Here is a 17,101-nt window from a genome sequence, read left to right on the forward strand (position 1 = left end):
ACTTTCCACTCTCGAAAATTTTGCGTCAACCACCGTACTCTTTGGGCCATAAAATCCCTTCCCCGGCATTCAAGGGGCTCATGACGTCACGGGACCCCAAGAACAACGCTAAGTGTTAGCAAAGGCTAACACCCTCAAGAGTCAAGGGGCACGAGAGACTTTCCTCAGCCTCTGAGATACACACATCTACGGGTTACTACACTTATCATATTTTCCTTTACTTAACGTATCGTATTATTGTAACCGCGGAGTACCATCTTGACATTAATACTTATACACGAACTTAATCTATTGTATTGTTTTACTGATAACTATATTCTACGGGATTGATTAATTATTGTGAAACTTTATTAACTTCATTCGAATATTGTAAAGAGTATAGTTATAACTTGAATAAATTATTAAACTAAATAAGAAATAGATTGCTACACGTGGTATTTTGATTATCACAATAAGTATATTGATTTTCAGAATACCTAGGTATACTGATTATCAGTATATCAATGTTACAGACTATTAGATGTTTATAACCTCACTTTACTGGCACAAATCAATTGACTTATAAAGCTAACAAAACAAATTAAAATTAAAATTAAAAGTGTAATAATAAATTTTTTTCAATCTAATATAATAAATATTAGTTGAATTCTATTTTTACCAGTGCATAAATCAAATAAACTAACTGTTAGTGTTAAAACGTCGATGGCAGTGACAGCGCATATATTATAGTTTACTGCGCAGAGTATAGGTCTTGAACTGACTTATATTCTGATAATCACAATACTTGGTATTATGTCCCCTATAGCCGATACACGGCAACCCTATGAGAGAAGCTGTTGAGTATTTCCTAAATTCGCCTACCACCACGCCATCTTATGGTTCTTTTTGTGTCAACTTACCTCCCCGCGGGACCGCGGGCGATTGATTTATCGCGTGATCACCTGTAAGCGCGGCAACTGCCGCGTCTCTCGTCATAGCGTTGAGTTTTTGCCATCTTGACACACGCCTTTTTTTCCGGTGCCTATTACTTAAAGCGAAAACAATATTTTTGAGCGTAATTATTACGAAGAAAATTATTATTTAAACCGAAAATAGTGTTGTTAAGTGTATTTATTATTTTTGTTTTTTTGTCAAACCAGAAAAAGCAGGAAAATGAGTGAAAACGGCGAGAAGCCCGGCGAAGGTCCCCCGACAAAAAAGACACGTTTAGAGGAAGACGTAGAAGGCATGAGGAGTCGGTTAAGTTTTCTCACTAATCTTTTACCTCGTTTTTTGCCCCAGGGACCACAGGTTATACCTACGCAGAACGAAGAGCCCCAGTCGACCCCACTACTAGAGCTAGGTGAATGCTCGACTACTATTGACGAGAAGAAAATCTCTCAGGTGACAACAGAAGAACGAGTGAGTCAAGTTAACTCCTTACAACACTTCGAATCCAGTGAATGGAAGGAGGTGAGATACTCAGAGGCGCTCAAAAAATTGGTACGTACCCCCGGTTTCACAGAGCTCAAAGTCAACAATGAATTATGCTATCTTGATAAAGGTAAGGACACCTTTTTATCCACGGATCGAGTCATGGCTGGATTGACTCACGTCCTCCTAGATCAAAGAGATAATATTAAGTATATTATGGCTGACTTTATTGACTGGATAATAGAGAACCAGGCAGTCCTCACTAAAGAGGACCTCACTAAGGTAGTAACTGACAATTTCGGTGCAGGCTCAACAATTTTTAATAATTTTGAACAAGCTTTGCAGGTAATCTGTGGAAAAAGAGCGGAATGCATCGAAAACAGAAGAAAACGAATCTTGGCAGAAATCCCAGTAAAAAATGTCCAGGTGGCCCTGAAGAAGATTCCACCAAGCTCCGAGTTCCTCTTTGCGAAGGAAGAGCTGACGTCACTAATAATTTCTCTAGGGGGAGCACAATCATGGCTAAGTCCTCCACCAAGCTTGACACCGAAAAAGACATTCCAGAGGAGAGAAACTCCCCGAAGCAGCACGAGCCGATCTTTTCAGCCCTCATCAAGACCAAGATTCCAGCCTCCCTCAAAACAGGGATTTCAGGCTAAAAACAACACAACACCTCGTCAACCAGGTAACAACTCTAACTTTAAGCCCAAGCAGGACTTTTCTAGAGCCAAAAGTACGGATTCCTTTCGCAGGAAATCCGAAAAATGACTATATGAACCCTCAAATATTTTCTGGAGGCCAGCTCGTCAAATTTTTGGGCAAATGGCAAGAGCTGGGAGCCCCCGAAGTAATACTTAAGATGATTTCAGGTTATCACATTCCGTTTGCAGACAAACCAGGTCTAAATCCTCATTGGCAATCTTCCAGGTTCAAGACAACCGACTCAAGCGCGATGAGGGAACAGATCGAGCTGCTCAAGGCTCAAGGTATCTTGGAGTCCCCCAAGGATCCAGGTCCAAGCTTTATTTCCCATATGTTCCTGGTAAAGAAACCAGACGGGTCTTGGAGACCAATCTTCGACTTACGCCACCTCAACAGGTTCGTAAAGAGGCTAGAGTTCAGTTTAATTTCGCATCTTCACATTCCAGACTTCCTGCAACCCGGAGACTGGATGGTCCGAATCGATATGTCCCAGGCATACTTTCATATCCTGGTGGCACTATCGCACCGATGCTTCCTTCGCTTCATATTCGGCAAGGAGCTATTACAGATGACGTGCTTGCCCTTCGGCCTCTCACCTGCACCCCATGCCTTCGTTATCATAACGAACTGGATTGCGGAAATCCTTCGTTCACTAGGCATGAGGGTAGTTGTGTACATAGACGACTTCTTGATCGTAAATCAGGACAGGGAACGCCTGACGAAGCAAGTAAAGACGGCGATAAGACTGCTGGAGAGCTTAGGCTGGAAGCTAAACTTCAACAAAAGTGTTCTGAAGCCCAGTCAGATCCTCGAGTTCCTGGGGATCACGTGGGACACGAGGGGAAACAGGATGAGTCTTCCGGAGAAGAAAACTCAGAAAATAATAGCTCTAAGCCAGGAGATCAAACAACAGGGGACCTGCTCGCTAAAGCAGTCCCAACAACTTCTAGGATGCTTAAATTTTGCGACCTTCGTAACATTCCGGGGTCGTCTTCACTGTTGTCAACTCCAAAGGATGAGCAACCAGTTCAGCCAGGGACGTCCGCGCGAACAGCTGACAATCAGCAAGGAGATTGTGACAGAGCTAGAGTGGTGGCAGGGAGCAGCGGCCCTGAGCTCACCACTGCACAAAGGGTCGGTCACGAACTTTCGGACCACCGATGCAGCAGACTCGGGATGGGGAGCCCAGCTAGACGAGATCCTGATGGCAGGTTCTTGGTCGAGGTCCCAACAAAAGTGGCACTCGAACAAGAAAGAACCATTTGCAGTAATACAGGCAATACGGAAGCACACTCAGAAGCTTCGAAATGCCCACATTCTGGTACAATCGGACAACCAGACAGTAGTCGCCTATATTCGAAAGGAGGGCGGAACCAAGTCCATCGATTTGCTCGACTTAACCTACGAACTCTTTGCTCTTGTAGACAGTCAGAACATGACCCTGTCTGCCTTTTACCTACCAGGTCGTTACAACGGCATTGCAGACCGCCTGTATCGAAAAGCAAGCCTCCCAGAATGGCATCTGCGCTCGTCAGCAACAAGAGAAATATTCAGAAGGTGGGGAGAACCCGAAATAGATCTCTTTGCTTCAGGAAGATCAAGAGTGGTCAAGACCTATGTCTCGATCGACTGCAGAGATCGATCCGCTTGTTATGTAGACGCCTTCAGCCGCCCGTGGGTGTACAAACAAGCTTGGATATTTCCACCGCCCAACCTCATGCCCAGAGTTCTAGCGCATCTCAACTCATATCAGGGAGAATTTCTCATAATCGCCCCCAAGTGGGAGAAGACATTCTGGATGTCGGATTTAGCCAGTCGGAGCCTGGAGCCTCCGATAACCATAGAGAGACTGGAGTCGGTCCTGGTAGACCTAGCAACCAACCTTCCTCCTCCGGAGATAGACAGCCTTACTCTACAAGCGTGGAGGATTGGATGTGGGGAAACCAGGTCAGAAACTGGTCCCAAGAAGAGAAGGAATTAATAAAAGACAGCTGGAGACAGTCAACTCTTGAGACTTATAGAGCTCCCATTCGCAGGTGGCTTGAGTGGTGCAGTGAGACAGGTGTTAACCCGGGTGCTCCTAGGGGACACGAACTAGCTAGGTTCCTCGCAAGTCTGTGCATCAAGGACAAGCTAGCACCCAGCACTATCTTGGTCCACAAGTCTGCAATATCAACATTCTGCTCCGGCGGTAATGTCACGAGCCTGTCATCAGATTTCCTAGTCAGGCAGGTATTAAAAGGAATATCGTTATCACGACCAAGAGAAGATCACGCGCCGATTTGGGATGCACAGATCCTTTATGATTGGCTGTCAACGAGCCCACCACAGCTCACTTTCTTCGAAATCTCGAGACGCACGGCCTCATTACTTCTGTTGGCCTCAGGTCGGCGCATTCATGACCTAACTCTACTAAAGATTTCGCCGGATCACTTAGACAATCTCGGGGATGAGATTATTCTCTGGCCAGCCTTCGGTTCAAAGACCGACCGAGCATCTTTTCGTCAAGCTGGTTGGAAGATTTCGAAACACGAGAACTTACGACTATGTCCGGTTACCTGGGTAAGAGCCCTACTAAAGAAGTCAGAAGAGAGAAGGCAGGGAACAGAGCTAGAGGAGCTGTTTATCACTCTGACTGGTCCAGTCAAGGCAGCTTCACGCACTGTGATAGCAGGCTGGATTAAATCAGCTCTGAAAGCAGCGGGAATAGACGCTACTCCAGGAAGCGTCCGATCAGCAGTGGTCTCCCGAGGATGGTTAGATAATCTCCCTCTTCAGGAGATTCTCGAACGGGGTAATTGGAGATGTTCCGAGACCTTTTGGAACCACTACTGCCGCCAGGTTGTGGCCAAGCAAAAAGACAACCCTGGTCTACTGTTCAAGAACTTCAGGGCAGTGAACTTGCAAACTAACAAGAATACTTGAGGTACTCAAGACGCCCTGTCTACCGTTTAAGCATGTAATAAAGTAATATATTTATATTTGTATAAGAGTTTCAGTTCAGCACATTAAAGTCATAAGTCAAAAGTGCTCTAATTAGTAAAAATATGTATCTTTAGTCATAGCAATAAATGAAAGTAAACAAACGAAGATTTTTCCACATTTTGCCCTAGAAAAAATAGACATTATTCATATTAATAACTCACATAGCGTTGAGTGATCACCTCTAGAAATCAAACACGTCTCTCATAGGGATGCCGTGTATCGGCTATAGGGGACATAATGCAAGTATTTTGAATTACAACAAAATACGTATTATGATCCCGAACCGATACACGGCATCCCGGTGGAGTCCTTACTGAGGAGAGCCACTATGACGAGAGACGCGGCAGTTGCCGCGCTTACAGGTGATCACGTGATAAATCAAGCCCCCGCGGTCCCGCGGGGAGGTAAGTTGACACAAAAAGAACCATAAGATGGCGTGGTGGTAGGCGAATTTAGGTAAATAACAGCTTCTCTCATAGGGATGCCGTGTATCGGTTCGGGATCATAATACGTATTTTGTTGTAATTCAAAATACTTGCATTTTGATTATCAAAATACCAAGTATTGTGGTTATCAAAATACTTTTTTCTCAGTGTACAAACGTAGGATAACGCGATAGATAAAATATTTAGAAAGATTTTTATCTTGTTACACCAAAGAAGTATAACTTCTAACGTGCGTACATAAGTACACACACACACTTTTTTTTTAATCAATGAATTAAGTTTATGTATTATTATAAATATTATTTTATAAAAAATAAATTTTCTTCATATGAGCAATCTACTTCCATTTCGGCTGCTGAATGGCTACTATACATTCATGGAACTAATATGACTACGGACGATGTATACAGCCAATTTAAAATCGATAGTCTCCTAAGTCGTCGACAAGTTGCCGATTTGATATTTTTCTATAAATCCGTCAACGGACATATTGAATCACCAGAGATACGTGAACAATTTCAAAGTATCCATCTAAGGCCACGCTTAAGACAATATAGATTATTGGACGCTATTAATCACTGCCAGGATACTAACTTCTTTGAGGATTCACTATCTGCTTTCATAACAAAGATCAAAAATACGATTCTAAACAACTAATTCATGTGCAATATCACCAATTTCATCATTTATATTTATATTAAATTCAAACATCACTTAAAATATATTATTGTTACTATTTATGTATATTGCCGATCGGCGCTCTTTTGCAATAAATAAATAAATAAATAATACTCCAATAATAATGTAACCAACATTTTTTCTTCCGGCTAAACTGCTACTTTCAGGATCATTCGAAATTTGAATAGCGCGCTACACGCGTCTTACTTTTTAACCAATGAAGAATCATGTCTCGTTTTTTGCCAGTTTCAACTAATGACTAACTTCATAACGTTCATGTATTATTTAGACGATCATTATTGAGTCTGGAACACTGTTGTTCTTATAATCGAATAATGAAAAACAATATAAGTTTATATGATTCAACATTATTTATTTATCGCAGAATATGAAAAAAACAGAATTGTTCTATTATTTAAAATAATATATCATTGTATAAACCAAAAAATTCTAATTTTATTAATTGAAAATATGTATTTTCTATGTATGCTGATTACAATTGTTTATGTTTTTAGAGTATTTATTAAGAGATTGAGATTCATTTCCATTCATTCCGACACTTAATTATTATTCCTGATTCATTATTATAACTTTTATATTCCTAATAATAACCAACACCTAAATGAGCATACTATTTTAAACCTAAAAAGTGAAGTGATACGGAATTTAGAAAATCAATTCTGAGAAAAGGTCAGTCACCAGATTTAGTGATCAATTGTTTACAGGTTTTTAAATTATATATTTATATACAAATAAGAAAAATAGTTAGAATAAATTATGACGAATCAAATAATCATATAAATGATATTTTTTATTATCCATAAAATTCTACATATTTTGGAATTATAACAATTAAACAATATGTCAACAACTCCAATCTGGGAAAAATGTAAATATATTTATAATTTACCTTATAACGCACGTGTAGAATTGTGCAATATATTGAATCAAAATGACAAATGGGAAGAACTTGCTGGTAAGTTTGTTTGAAATATATTTTTTCGAGGGTAAAAATAAAAAAAAATCATTATTTTTTTGATTGATATGAAATAGGTAGATGGATGCAATATGATCTGCTCGCAATTCAAAATCTCCGGAGAGAAAAAAATCCTGCTGATGAATTATTAAGTCTATGGAGTATTCATAATCATACCAATTTAGAGTTGTTCATTTTGCTTCAAAGAATGCAGCATTATCGTGCGATGGGTGTATTAAAGCCATTTATTGAAAATAAATATCACTGTTTATTGGAGAAAGGAGAAGGAAATTTACAATTTGCGATAAAAAATGAAAAAAGTACTCAACCGGTAAATGAATTAAAAATTGACACACAAAATTTTGATAAAAGAATGTATCATTCTCCAACTCCTCCAAAAATTGTTCTGAAAGATTATAATAATAAAATAATTAACCAAATCGGACGGATAAATTTATTAGAAACAGCTCCAAGTGATTCAAACAATCTTTTGGCTGGTTCGTCGTCAGTCCCTTCTCGAATTTCACCAATTTTAGGTTGCACTGGGACTTCCCAAAAGTTAAATGGATTGTCACTTAAAACAGAAATATCATTGCCTCAAATACCATATGAAGAACTTACTCGTGCAACTGATAATTGGAATCAACATAAAATTTTAGGAAAAGGTGGTTTTGGAACAGTATATCGAGGTATAAATATTTTATTTATACATATATATTTAATCTTGATCAAAATTATCAAAGAAGATTTGATTTAGGAATATGGAAGAATACAGATGTGGCTATAAAAAAAATAGAACGCAGAGGTCCCGAATCTGACGATAGCTATATAATTCAACTCCAACAATCACTCAGAGAAATAGCAATTCTAAATTCTCGACCTCATGACAATATTTTATCGATCTACGCATTTAGTATTGGTGGTCAAGCACCGTGTCTTGTTTATCAATTTATGAAAAATGGTTCACTTGAAGATTGGATATCGTTACGACGAAGATCACCTCCTTTGACTTGGCTACAACGGCATGAAATAATAAAAGGTATTGCTCGAGGATTACAATATTTACATACAATCGGCGAACGACCGCTTATTCATGGTGACATAAAAAGTGCTAATATTTTATTGGATAAAAGTTTTGAACCACGAATTGGTGATTTTGGCTTAGCACGAGAAGGACCAATCAAAGATTTTATGAAGGTAATTTTACATTTGAATTATATTAGACTATCTATATTATAGGTACCATAAATAACTTTATTTATTCCATATCATAGGTCAGTAAAGTACATGGAACAAAACCATATTTACCTGAAGAATTTTTGAGAGGAAAAATTTTGTCAACAAAAGTCGATACTTACAGTTATGGAATTGTTTGCTTCGAATTAGCAACAGGCCTACCTGCCTACGATGATGCGAGAATTGAGTATAAATTTCTTAAAGATTTTATTGATAGCTGGAGTGATAAAGATATTTTTTTCTTGAAAGATAAAAAAGCTGGTGATGAAAGTGAAAAAGTTTTTGGTAATTTAATTTTACTTGGTAAGTGGTGTTCTAATAGATTAGCTAAAGATAGACCTGAAATGGAGCTTGTTTTTAAAAAATTAAATAGTATATAACTTTTAATAAGTAATCACTTTTTAATTAATTTATTAACGGCGTATTTTATTACAATTTAGATTTTGTTAATCAAATGAAAGAAATAAAAAAAAAATTATCTAAATCGTAAGAAACATCCGCCGCTTTTTGACGTGTATGAAACTTAAAAAAAAAATGAATTTTAGATTTTACATTATTAATGAATTTATTTCTGTTGTTATAAAATTAAATTTTTTGAAATTAAACAATTCATATAATCAAAAATATTAATTTCGCTTGTTTGTGGCAATAATAAAAATTTTCTTTAGAGTAACTCAACGTCTAAAATACAATTACAATTAAATTTTCCTGGAGCGCGTTAATTATCGTATGTTGTCCCTTTTTATATTTAATTATAATATAATTATGCATAGAGATAAGTGAATTTGAATTTTCGATCACTTAGAAAATTTTTTTTTGACAAATATGATGGAAAAATTTATAATAATTAAAGTTTACGTATACTAAGTAGGATCATTGAATAGCGTGAATTATCAAAATGTAATAAATATATTCTTTACAGAATAAAAAGTTATTTTTCTGTGATATTAAACAATAATATTTTTATGTAAATAATAATATAAGTACAACAGAATGAAAATAGTTTTTTCCTATTCATTTTATATAAACAATAAGATTATTTTCTACATTACTCTTAATAATTATAAATAATGAAACAGAAGAAATAAACAATTTAAATATAAGTTATATATTTTTTAAAATTTTATAAAAACAACTAGAAAATATTTTATATTCTTAGAAGATATTATTGTTATATTACTAATTACAAATGTATATTTATATAATATATAATATATAATAAAGTGAAAAAATCTTTAAATATGCTTGAAAATAATTCCAAAAATGTTTATACATAAATTTTTATACTCATTATTAAAGCAACAAAATTTATTTGTGGTGCTAATTAGTTGCTCCATTTAGAATTTTGTTGCTTGCTTAGATTCCGAGAAATCAATATTAATATCCGTCAAAAATGGGTTTTGCTACTGCTAGTTTGGCGACGCTTAGAAAATATTGTTACTGTCATATATATTTGTAAAATATGTTTGAACATTAAATATATTTTTCTGATTACTCATCGTACAAATTTTTTTTACCAAATTTTTTCATTTTCAATTATTGATGCCAATCAACTAATTATGTAGCTCCGAATTAAGTTTAATGAAGTGGATTGTTAGCTAATGTTTTGAAAAGACTTTATATTTTAGTTGATTTTGTTGATCTTTCTCACTTCTATTAGAAAATAATGTGTTCAGGCTATTTGATAATGACAAATTTATTTGATCAGAGATTAAAAATAAAATATATATACTTTGAAGTGAATTGATGATTCAAAAATAATTTTAGAGAAAGGTGAATGAGATAAAAGCTAGAAAAAATTGATCATACTGTAAATCCTACTCAATGACACATTGGAATCAGCTGATTATATTTTTGAATATGATTTTCATTTCATATATTGAAATATTTTTAAAATATATTCTATAAAGAATGTAAGCAAAAAATGTAACACAATAATTGGATTTTTGGAATTATTTTTGTTTAGACTAGTGTCTTATATAACAGCATTAAAATTATTTTTTAAACGCTCTAAATATATTTGACGGCATTCCACTTCATCAGCTGGTCTGTTATAAGGTAGCCATATTGGTTCACCAACAAAATAACGTTTCGCTTTTATGTAGTTCTATTAAAAAAAAAAATAATAAACAAAGAGCATTAAAACATTTTATAAAAATAAGTAAGTTAAAATGAAATCTTGAAGTATTTTACATTCATATCCAACGTAAATCGATGATATATCCCGCTAGGAATAATTATCAAATCTCCTGATTGAACTTCGATTCGTATCCATTCATCATTTTTATCTCGAACATCAAAGTATCCTGATCCTTCTAATACTAATCGAATCTCTTCATCAGTATGTAGATGTTCCGTAAAAAAAGTTTTCAGCTGTTAAAATAACGTACGAATTAGTTAAAGTTAAAATGTCAACAATATAAAAATATTAATACAATACTTTATTATTATAATCCTGCAAGCATTCTTCTGAACACACAATCTCATCTTCATAAGAATATCCACGCTTTGACCTTAACTCTTGTAATATTTTATCTGATCCGTAATTTTGTGGATTGATCTAATCATTATTGAATGAAAATAAATTGGATAGACATTAAATAAAAAATAAGAATATCAATAAAGTAAATATTAAGTTAAATTAACCTTGAAATGTTCCACTCCAGTGCGTTTGAATAATTCAGACAAAGAAAGATACTTTGGAGGTTGTCTATGATGATCTAAACGTTGATCGCTATCAGTGTCGTCCATATACCAGGCTTGAACCATTTTTACAATTACTTGTTATTAGAATTATTATAAAATAATAGCTACAATGAAAAAACTATTAAAAAATATCTTGGTTATACAAGCCGTAAATGTAGTAAGCAACTGATAGTTTAATAGACTGATTGCAACTGGTAAGGGACCTAAATATGACTTATATTTTATTAATGTTATGGCCGGAGTGAAACGTAATTATTATATGATGTTGTAGCATTTATATATACATAAATAGCATGATACTTAAAGTATATAATTGCATGTTTACTAAAGATAAGTGTTAATATAAAAAGATGCAAATCATTCTATATCGCTAAATTTTTATTTATGAAATGATAACAAAGTATTTTTATAATTATAATAGAGTTTACGCAGTTTATATTTTCAAACAGATTGAATGTTTATTATATGAAATCAATGTCAATGTAAATACGTGAATAATTTTAAAAAATCATATAAATATTAAGATGCTGAAGGTATTATTGTTATTTTCCCTAGCGGTTTTGTAAATGCCGAAAAAATGTCGCAATTATACAGTATTAATGCGGTATTTTTTCAGCATTTTTTCGGTTGTTTTGGTCAGTTTTTTTATCGAAAAATTACGGAACATTTACCGTAAAAATGCGATACATTTACGCTGAAAATGCGGCATATTTACGGTAATAAGGCGGTAAAATGACTGTATTAAAACCATATTTAAAAAATGGTGTCAAATTAAATAACGCTCGGACTGGGATTCGAACCCAGAACCTCCCGGGGACATGTCGGCTACTCTACCATTTGAGTTACCCGGTCCATACAATATCATTTTTTTGCTTATTCTATATACATTAAGCCACACCGTTCATCTTACGATAAGCATATTTAAAATTAAATAATATAATTATATATGTGAAACAATATAACTTTTCGATTTTAGAAAATTTGCAACTTTCCAAGTGAGAAATTAAAAATTGAAATTAAAATTAGAATATATTTACTTAACATATGTATTATTTTATATTAATTATCGCTAAATACCTAATTAAAAATAATATTCCACATATTTTTATTCAAAACAGTATTTGTTTTTGCAAAGTAGCGATGGAGAATAAAAAGCAAAATTTGAAATTTTTCATTTTATTCATTTCTAACATAGAAGTGAACTAAAAATAAAACTAAATCTTTAATAATTGTCTATTATGTCAGAAAATATTATTTGGAATTTTTTGGGTAAAATTTGGGCATTAATGCGGTAATTGTATAGTATATTTTTGGTAACTGTACAGCATAAGTGCAGTATATATACTGTATAACTACAGTATAAAAACTGGCCAAAACAACTATAGTTTAACCGCATTATTACCGAATTATAACGGTAAATATACGGCATGAGCATAAATGCCGAAAAATTACGGTATTTTTACGGCATTATCAAAACCGCGAGGGTTCATTTTAAATATATTCTAAACCAGTTTTATTAATACGTTGATTTTTTGTTAGAATCCAACTTTTGTTTATTCTTAGCAGCTGAAATCATGATTCCCCTATTTTATTATTTATCAAGTTATAAAATATGTCAGAAGATTCAAAACAGTAGTATTTTGCTCTTTTAAAATATAACTTTGCGTTGCGAGTGCTTTTTTTACTTGCAGTGTCTCACTAATACATATTTGCGCATAATGTCTGATAGATTGAATAGTGTTTTGCAAAATATCGCTCTCAGAAAAATTTTTAGTAAATTATTGAAAATATGGAAAAATTTTTTTAAATCCACATGTTTCAAATCATTTGGGAGATCTAGCGAAATCAAATTAAAAGATCGGCTAAAATTACAAATTTATAATATATGAGTTATTATAGATCTTAGATTTTTGTGTTCGTGAGCGAGTATTTTTTATTTGAACCAAGAATATCTATATTGTTTTTTTATTCCAACAATTTGTTCCTTTTCATGATACTATTTCTACTTCATTCAAAAATATAGTTATGCATAACGACATTGATAAAAACATTATCTTGAGTTAAAAGAAAAAATCTGAAAGCATGTTAAACCTGCAGGTCATCCCTGGAACTTCTCGCTATTTTCAAACTCAAAACACTCAAAAAATTTCCTATTTCCAAGTTATGAGCTCTTAGAACTCACAAATATACATCTTTTAGACACTTTTAAGCTCAAAAATCTTGTAGTCGTATTATGGTAAAACACTTTTTTGAACAGTTTGAATTACAATATCTCCCGAACGACTCGGTCGATTTTGATGCGGTTTCTAGCATTCAGTACAGTTTTTAAAGCAAAAAAAGATAACTTGTCACACAAAAAAATATGACATAAAATTCAGAAGGTATTTTTACCCAAAAAGAAAAACATTTATTTCGAATTTTTTCGACAACGATATTTTTGAACGAATGATAATTCTTTTACTTAAAAAAGGGTCCGACAAGAAAAATCGAAGCTATGTAAACTCAGCACACATACATACATGCTTGTAGGCATACAAATTTACTAATATACATAAAAATAATCAGAAAAGCTCCCTAAAACCTCAAAACGTGAGAAATTTTATGAGAACTTGATTTTTGAAAATCGGAGTGAAACCAATAACTTCCCAATTTTTTTTAATTATTGATTATTATAGCAAAAAAATTAAAAATTACGAACCAAGCAAATCATTTAAAATTGCATTTAATAAATTTTATGTAAACAATATTATCAACGACTAAAAATTCATGATCAATAAGATTACTTATCTAAATATTGATCATTTCTGATGCTATTTAACTCTTGCAAGTACACGGTGAGAAATTTCCATTATTTTTTATTCTGCATGGATTTTAGATATTACAATGGTGCATATTACTAGTGAACCTTATTGACTCAGAATAAAATTTTACAATGGCCCATAGTAATTTCCGAAACAAATGAAATCAGACATAGTAAATGGTAGAAATTGAAATGTACCATAGTAAGTGAAATATGCAATAATTTAAATTTCCGAATGTACTATAGCAAAAAAAAATAAGAAAACGTTTGTAAAAAATAAAAAATTTTAGAGTAAAAAATGTTTTTAGCAATCAAAAAAAATATCAAACCAAACAAGATTTTTTTTGTTTGCAATAATTTTAAAAATATTTTTTAAAATATAGTTTTTATTTTTTTCATTTTAACAATGAACGTAGGATTTATTTTGGCAGTTAATTTTATTATGAATAATTATAAACACAATATATAACTTTTAAATTATTTTTTATTATTATTAGAAGTGTCGGTTGCAGGTTAACCATCAAATGTTTGTTTTCATTTTAATTTTTCACGGTAAATTATTAAATATTTTATTATTTATGAATCTTACAAATTTTCATTAACTATTCATGTGTTGATGGATTTATAAACTAATATTTATTTAAAACTTAATGTTTATTGCAATTTTCATAACACCGTTAACCACTACTGATAGCGTCTGTAGACTTATGTTGACAAAACAAAGCAGCACGAAAAAATGAAAGAGCGCGCGTCGCGACTGACGCGCATACGTTTACTATGGGACATTTGAAAATTTCATAGTCACAATTTTAAATTTAAACCGAGTACACGTGACTAAATGTGAAACTTTTTTATAAATTTTTATTGTCGACTGAGCAACAGAAATTTTACTATGGAACTATAATGAAAAGTTTTAAGCACACTAACAGTTTTTGTTCTGTCAGTTTACGAAAATTTTTTATATATGTTTATGTAACAGTTGAATGGTCAAATTTACTATGGTCCCTAGTAAATATTGATTGGTACAATATGATATTCTTAAATTTTTATGGTAATATTTTGAATTGAGTCATTAAGGTTCAGTCTTATTATGTATGCATAGTAAATTTCTACAGAAATTTCTCACTGTGTAGCATTATTTTTCACTTTTCTGTAGTTGAGCTGCTTTTATGCCTTTTTTGATCTCCAAATCAAATAGAAATAAAAAATTCCATAAAAAATAATCTTATGAATTATAAATTATAGATATTGTCTTATACACGGAAAATAATGTGCAGTATCATTTACTACAAGATTGCAGTAAATGTTTCTGTAGTTACAAATATCATATAAGTGATAAAAGTTACTAAATATGAGTCAAATTTTACTAAGTCAATAAGTTGAATTTACTCCAATCTTGCGGTAAATTCTACTGCACACTGCAATAACAAATACTCCACGTGGGAGTTGAAAGTATTACAGAAGGAACCGTTCCCGCTATTTCGCCAATTTAGGGTTAGTCTCTTGTTAGTATACTCGTTTATTATAGCGTCTCATAAATAATCATCTGTAAATAAAATACTAAACGTCACACTGATAGAAGGATTTGTTTATAGTTAAAAATATTTGTTAATATTTAACAAATCATTTATTAGATACCACTTTTTAGTCTTTAACAAATATTTATTAGTACCTTAGCGGTTTCGACGACTCAGCGTAAACTCGGAGTTTACGCAGAGTTATTATGGAGTTAACTCCCTCTCGGAGTTTAATCGGGGTATAAGCGGAGTTTACGCGGAGTTTTAGAGGTGTATATGCAAGGAGTATTGTGTGCAGTTACGATACGGAGTCACAATAGTGTATTGTTGGAGTTTTTGACGAGTTTTTTCGGAGTCGCTATGGAGTTTTCCTAGCGTTTTTGTTGAATATTTTCGGAGTTGCTGTGGAGTTTTTTTTGGTATTTTCGTCGAGTTTTTGTCGAGTATTTTCGGAGTTGCTATGGAGTTTTTGTCAAGTTTTTTTCGATGTTTTGCGGAGCTTTATAAGAGTTTCGCTGGTGTTTTTTCGGAGTTTTAATAGTGTTATTGTGGAGTTCACTCGCGATTAATAATACTTTATAGCATGAAAATTAATTTTGATTTCACAAAGATGACTATAAATAAATCATTTTTCACTTACGGTGTACCTTTTATTAATTTATTTATTTATTTGTAAATATATTATAAAGGTTATAAGTAAAATATACGATATATAAAAAAAGTGACATCAAAAAAAAATTTTCAAAAGTTTACAGTTGATAATACACTGAAACAATATTATCATAACTAAAATTAGAATTTTATTAATACATGAAGCAATTCAAAACTTTAATCGGTTTCCGTAAGATAGACAGTGGTGTTTATTACTCGGTGGGTCTTATTAGGTGACTGAATAGAAGGTATGGACGATGTCTGGGATAGCTTAACCGGTAGAGCCTTTGACGTGGAACCAAATGGTTTGGGTTCGAGTCCCGGTCTGTCCAAATTATTTTTTCAGTTTTTCATTCATTATCCATCGGAAAACTCCGATGAAACTCGCAAAATACTCCTGGAAAGCTCCACAAAAACTCGGTGAAGACGCCGACTAAACTCGACAGAAAATCCGAAAAAACACTGATAAAGCTCAGGGAAAACTTTATAAGAACACCAGCGAAACTCCAACCAAACTCCGTAGTGATACCAATTAAACACTAAGTAACCCCTATCGTCTTTATGTGTCACAACTGCACACAATACTCCGAGTTTACTCCCCATATACGCCGGCTATACTCCGTCGTTACGCTGAATTTCGGACGAGTTTCTACAGAGTTTTATCGGTGGCACCGAAACCGCTAGGGTATTTAAAAAGATTTATTAATATTTAATAAATTAATATTAGATTTATTAAATACAAACAAATTATTTTAAATACTAAGAAATATTTGTTTAATACTAAAAACTGGTCTCTAATAAATGATTTCTTAATTATTGACAAATATTTTTTAATACAAATAAATCCTTCTATTTTTATAAAAATAAAAAATTAAAAAAAAAAATACACATTTTTTTTTAATTTATACTTTTTTAAAACCTAAATATATTTAGGGTAATTATGTACAAGTAGGGTCCACCCTATTTTTGGCCATATCTAGGTGAAGCATTA

At 33.0% G+C, this 17,101-nt stretch overlaps 4 protein-coding genes across 6 annotated transcripts in view; 2 read left to right on the top strand and 2 right to left on the bottom strand.

Annotated features, from left to right (window-relative positions):
• The window catches only part of LOC123261514 (copper-transporting ATPase 1), a 58,107-nt gene extending 57,296 nt beyond the window's left edge, over positions 1-811 (bottom strand). Inside the window, exon 1 of the mRNA XM_044723143.1 lies at positions 684-811. The gene's annotated coding sequence lies outside the window, so the exon portion shown is untranslated. The remainder of the gene's footprint in view (positions 1-683) is intronic.
• On the top strand, positions 619-2,187 carry LOC123261535. Its single transcript, XM_044723185.1, has 2 exons — positions 619-1,054; positions 1,140-2,187. The coding sequence occupies exon 2, from the start codon at positions 1,153-1,155 to the stop codon at positions 2,179-2,181; it is 1,029 nt and encodes a 342-aa protein (XP_044579120.1). The 5' UTR covers positions 619-1,054; positions 1,140-1,152; the 3' UTR covers positions 2,182-2,187.
• A 4,473-nt stretch (positions 2,188-6,660) lies between these two features.
• On the top strand, positions 6,661-9,344 carry LOC123261525 (pelle-like serine/threonine-protein kinase pik-1). Of its 2 annotated transcripts, XM_044723168.1 has the most exons (5): positions 6,661-6,914; positions 7,153-7,200; positions 7,278-7,889; positions 7,958-8,397; positions 8,475-9,003. In XM_044723168.1, the coding sequence occupies exons 3-5, from the start codon at positions 7,286-7,288 to the stop codon at positions 8,814-8,816; spliced, it is 1,386 nt and encodes a 461-aa protein (XP_044579103.1). In that variant the 5' UTR covers positions 6,661-6,914; positions 7,153-7,200; positions 7,278-7,285; the 3' UTR covers positions 8,817-9,003. The 2 variants fall into 2 exon arrangements, with proteins under 2 accessions (XP_044579103.1, XP_044579102.1); XM_044723167.1 differs by lacking the exon at positions 6,661-6,914 and having other exon boundaries at positions 6,968-7,200; positions 8,475-9,344.
• Positions 9,345-10,374: 1,030 nt separating this feature from the next.
• Positions 10,375-11,431, bottom strand: LOC123261542 (1,2-dihydroxy-3-keto-5-methylthiopentene dioxygenase). Of its 2 annotated transcripts, XM_044723196.1 has the most exons (5): positions 11,290-11,431; positions 11,083-11,213; positions 10,877-10,996; positions 10,630-10,809; positions 10,375-10,543 (listed from the first exon to the last, which is right to left on the bottom strand). In XM_044723196.1, the coding sequence occupies exons 2-5, from the start codon at positions 11,203-11,205 to the stop codon at positions 10,412-10,414; spliced, it is 555 nt and encodes a 184-aa protein (XP_044579131.1). In that variant the 5' UTR covers positions 11,206-11,213; positions 11,290-11,431; the 3' UTR covers positions 10,375-10,411. The 2 variants fall into 2 exon arrangements, with proteins under 2 accessions (XP_044579131.1, XP_044579130.1); XM_044723195.1 differs by having other exon boundaries at positions 11,083-11,395.
• Positions 11,432-17,101: the final 5,670 nt, after the last annotated feature.

This window comes from Cotesia glomerata, linkage group LG3 (assembly GCF_020080835.1).
Source record: "Cotesia glomerata isolate CgM1 linkage group LG3, MPM_Cglom_v2.3, whole genome shotgun sequence".
NCBI lineage: Eukaryota > Metazoa > Arthropoda > Insecta > Hymenoptera > Braconidae > Cotesia > Cotesia glomerata.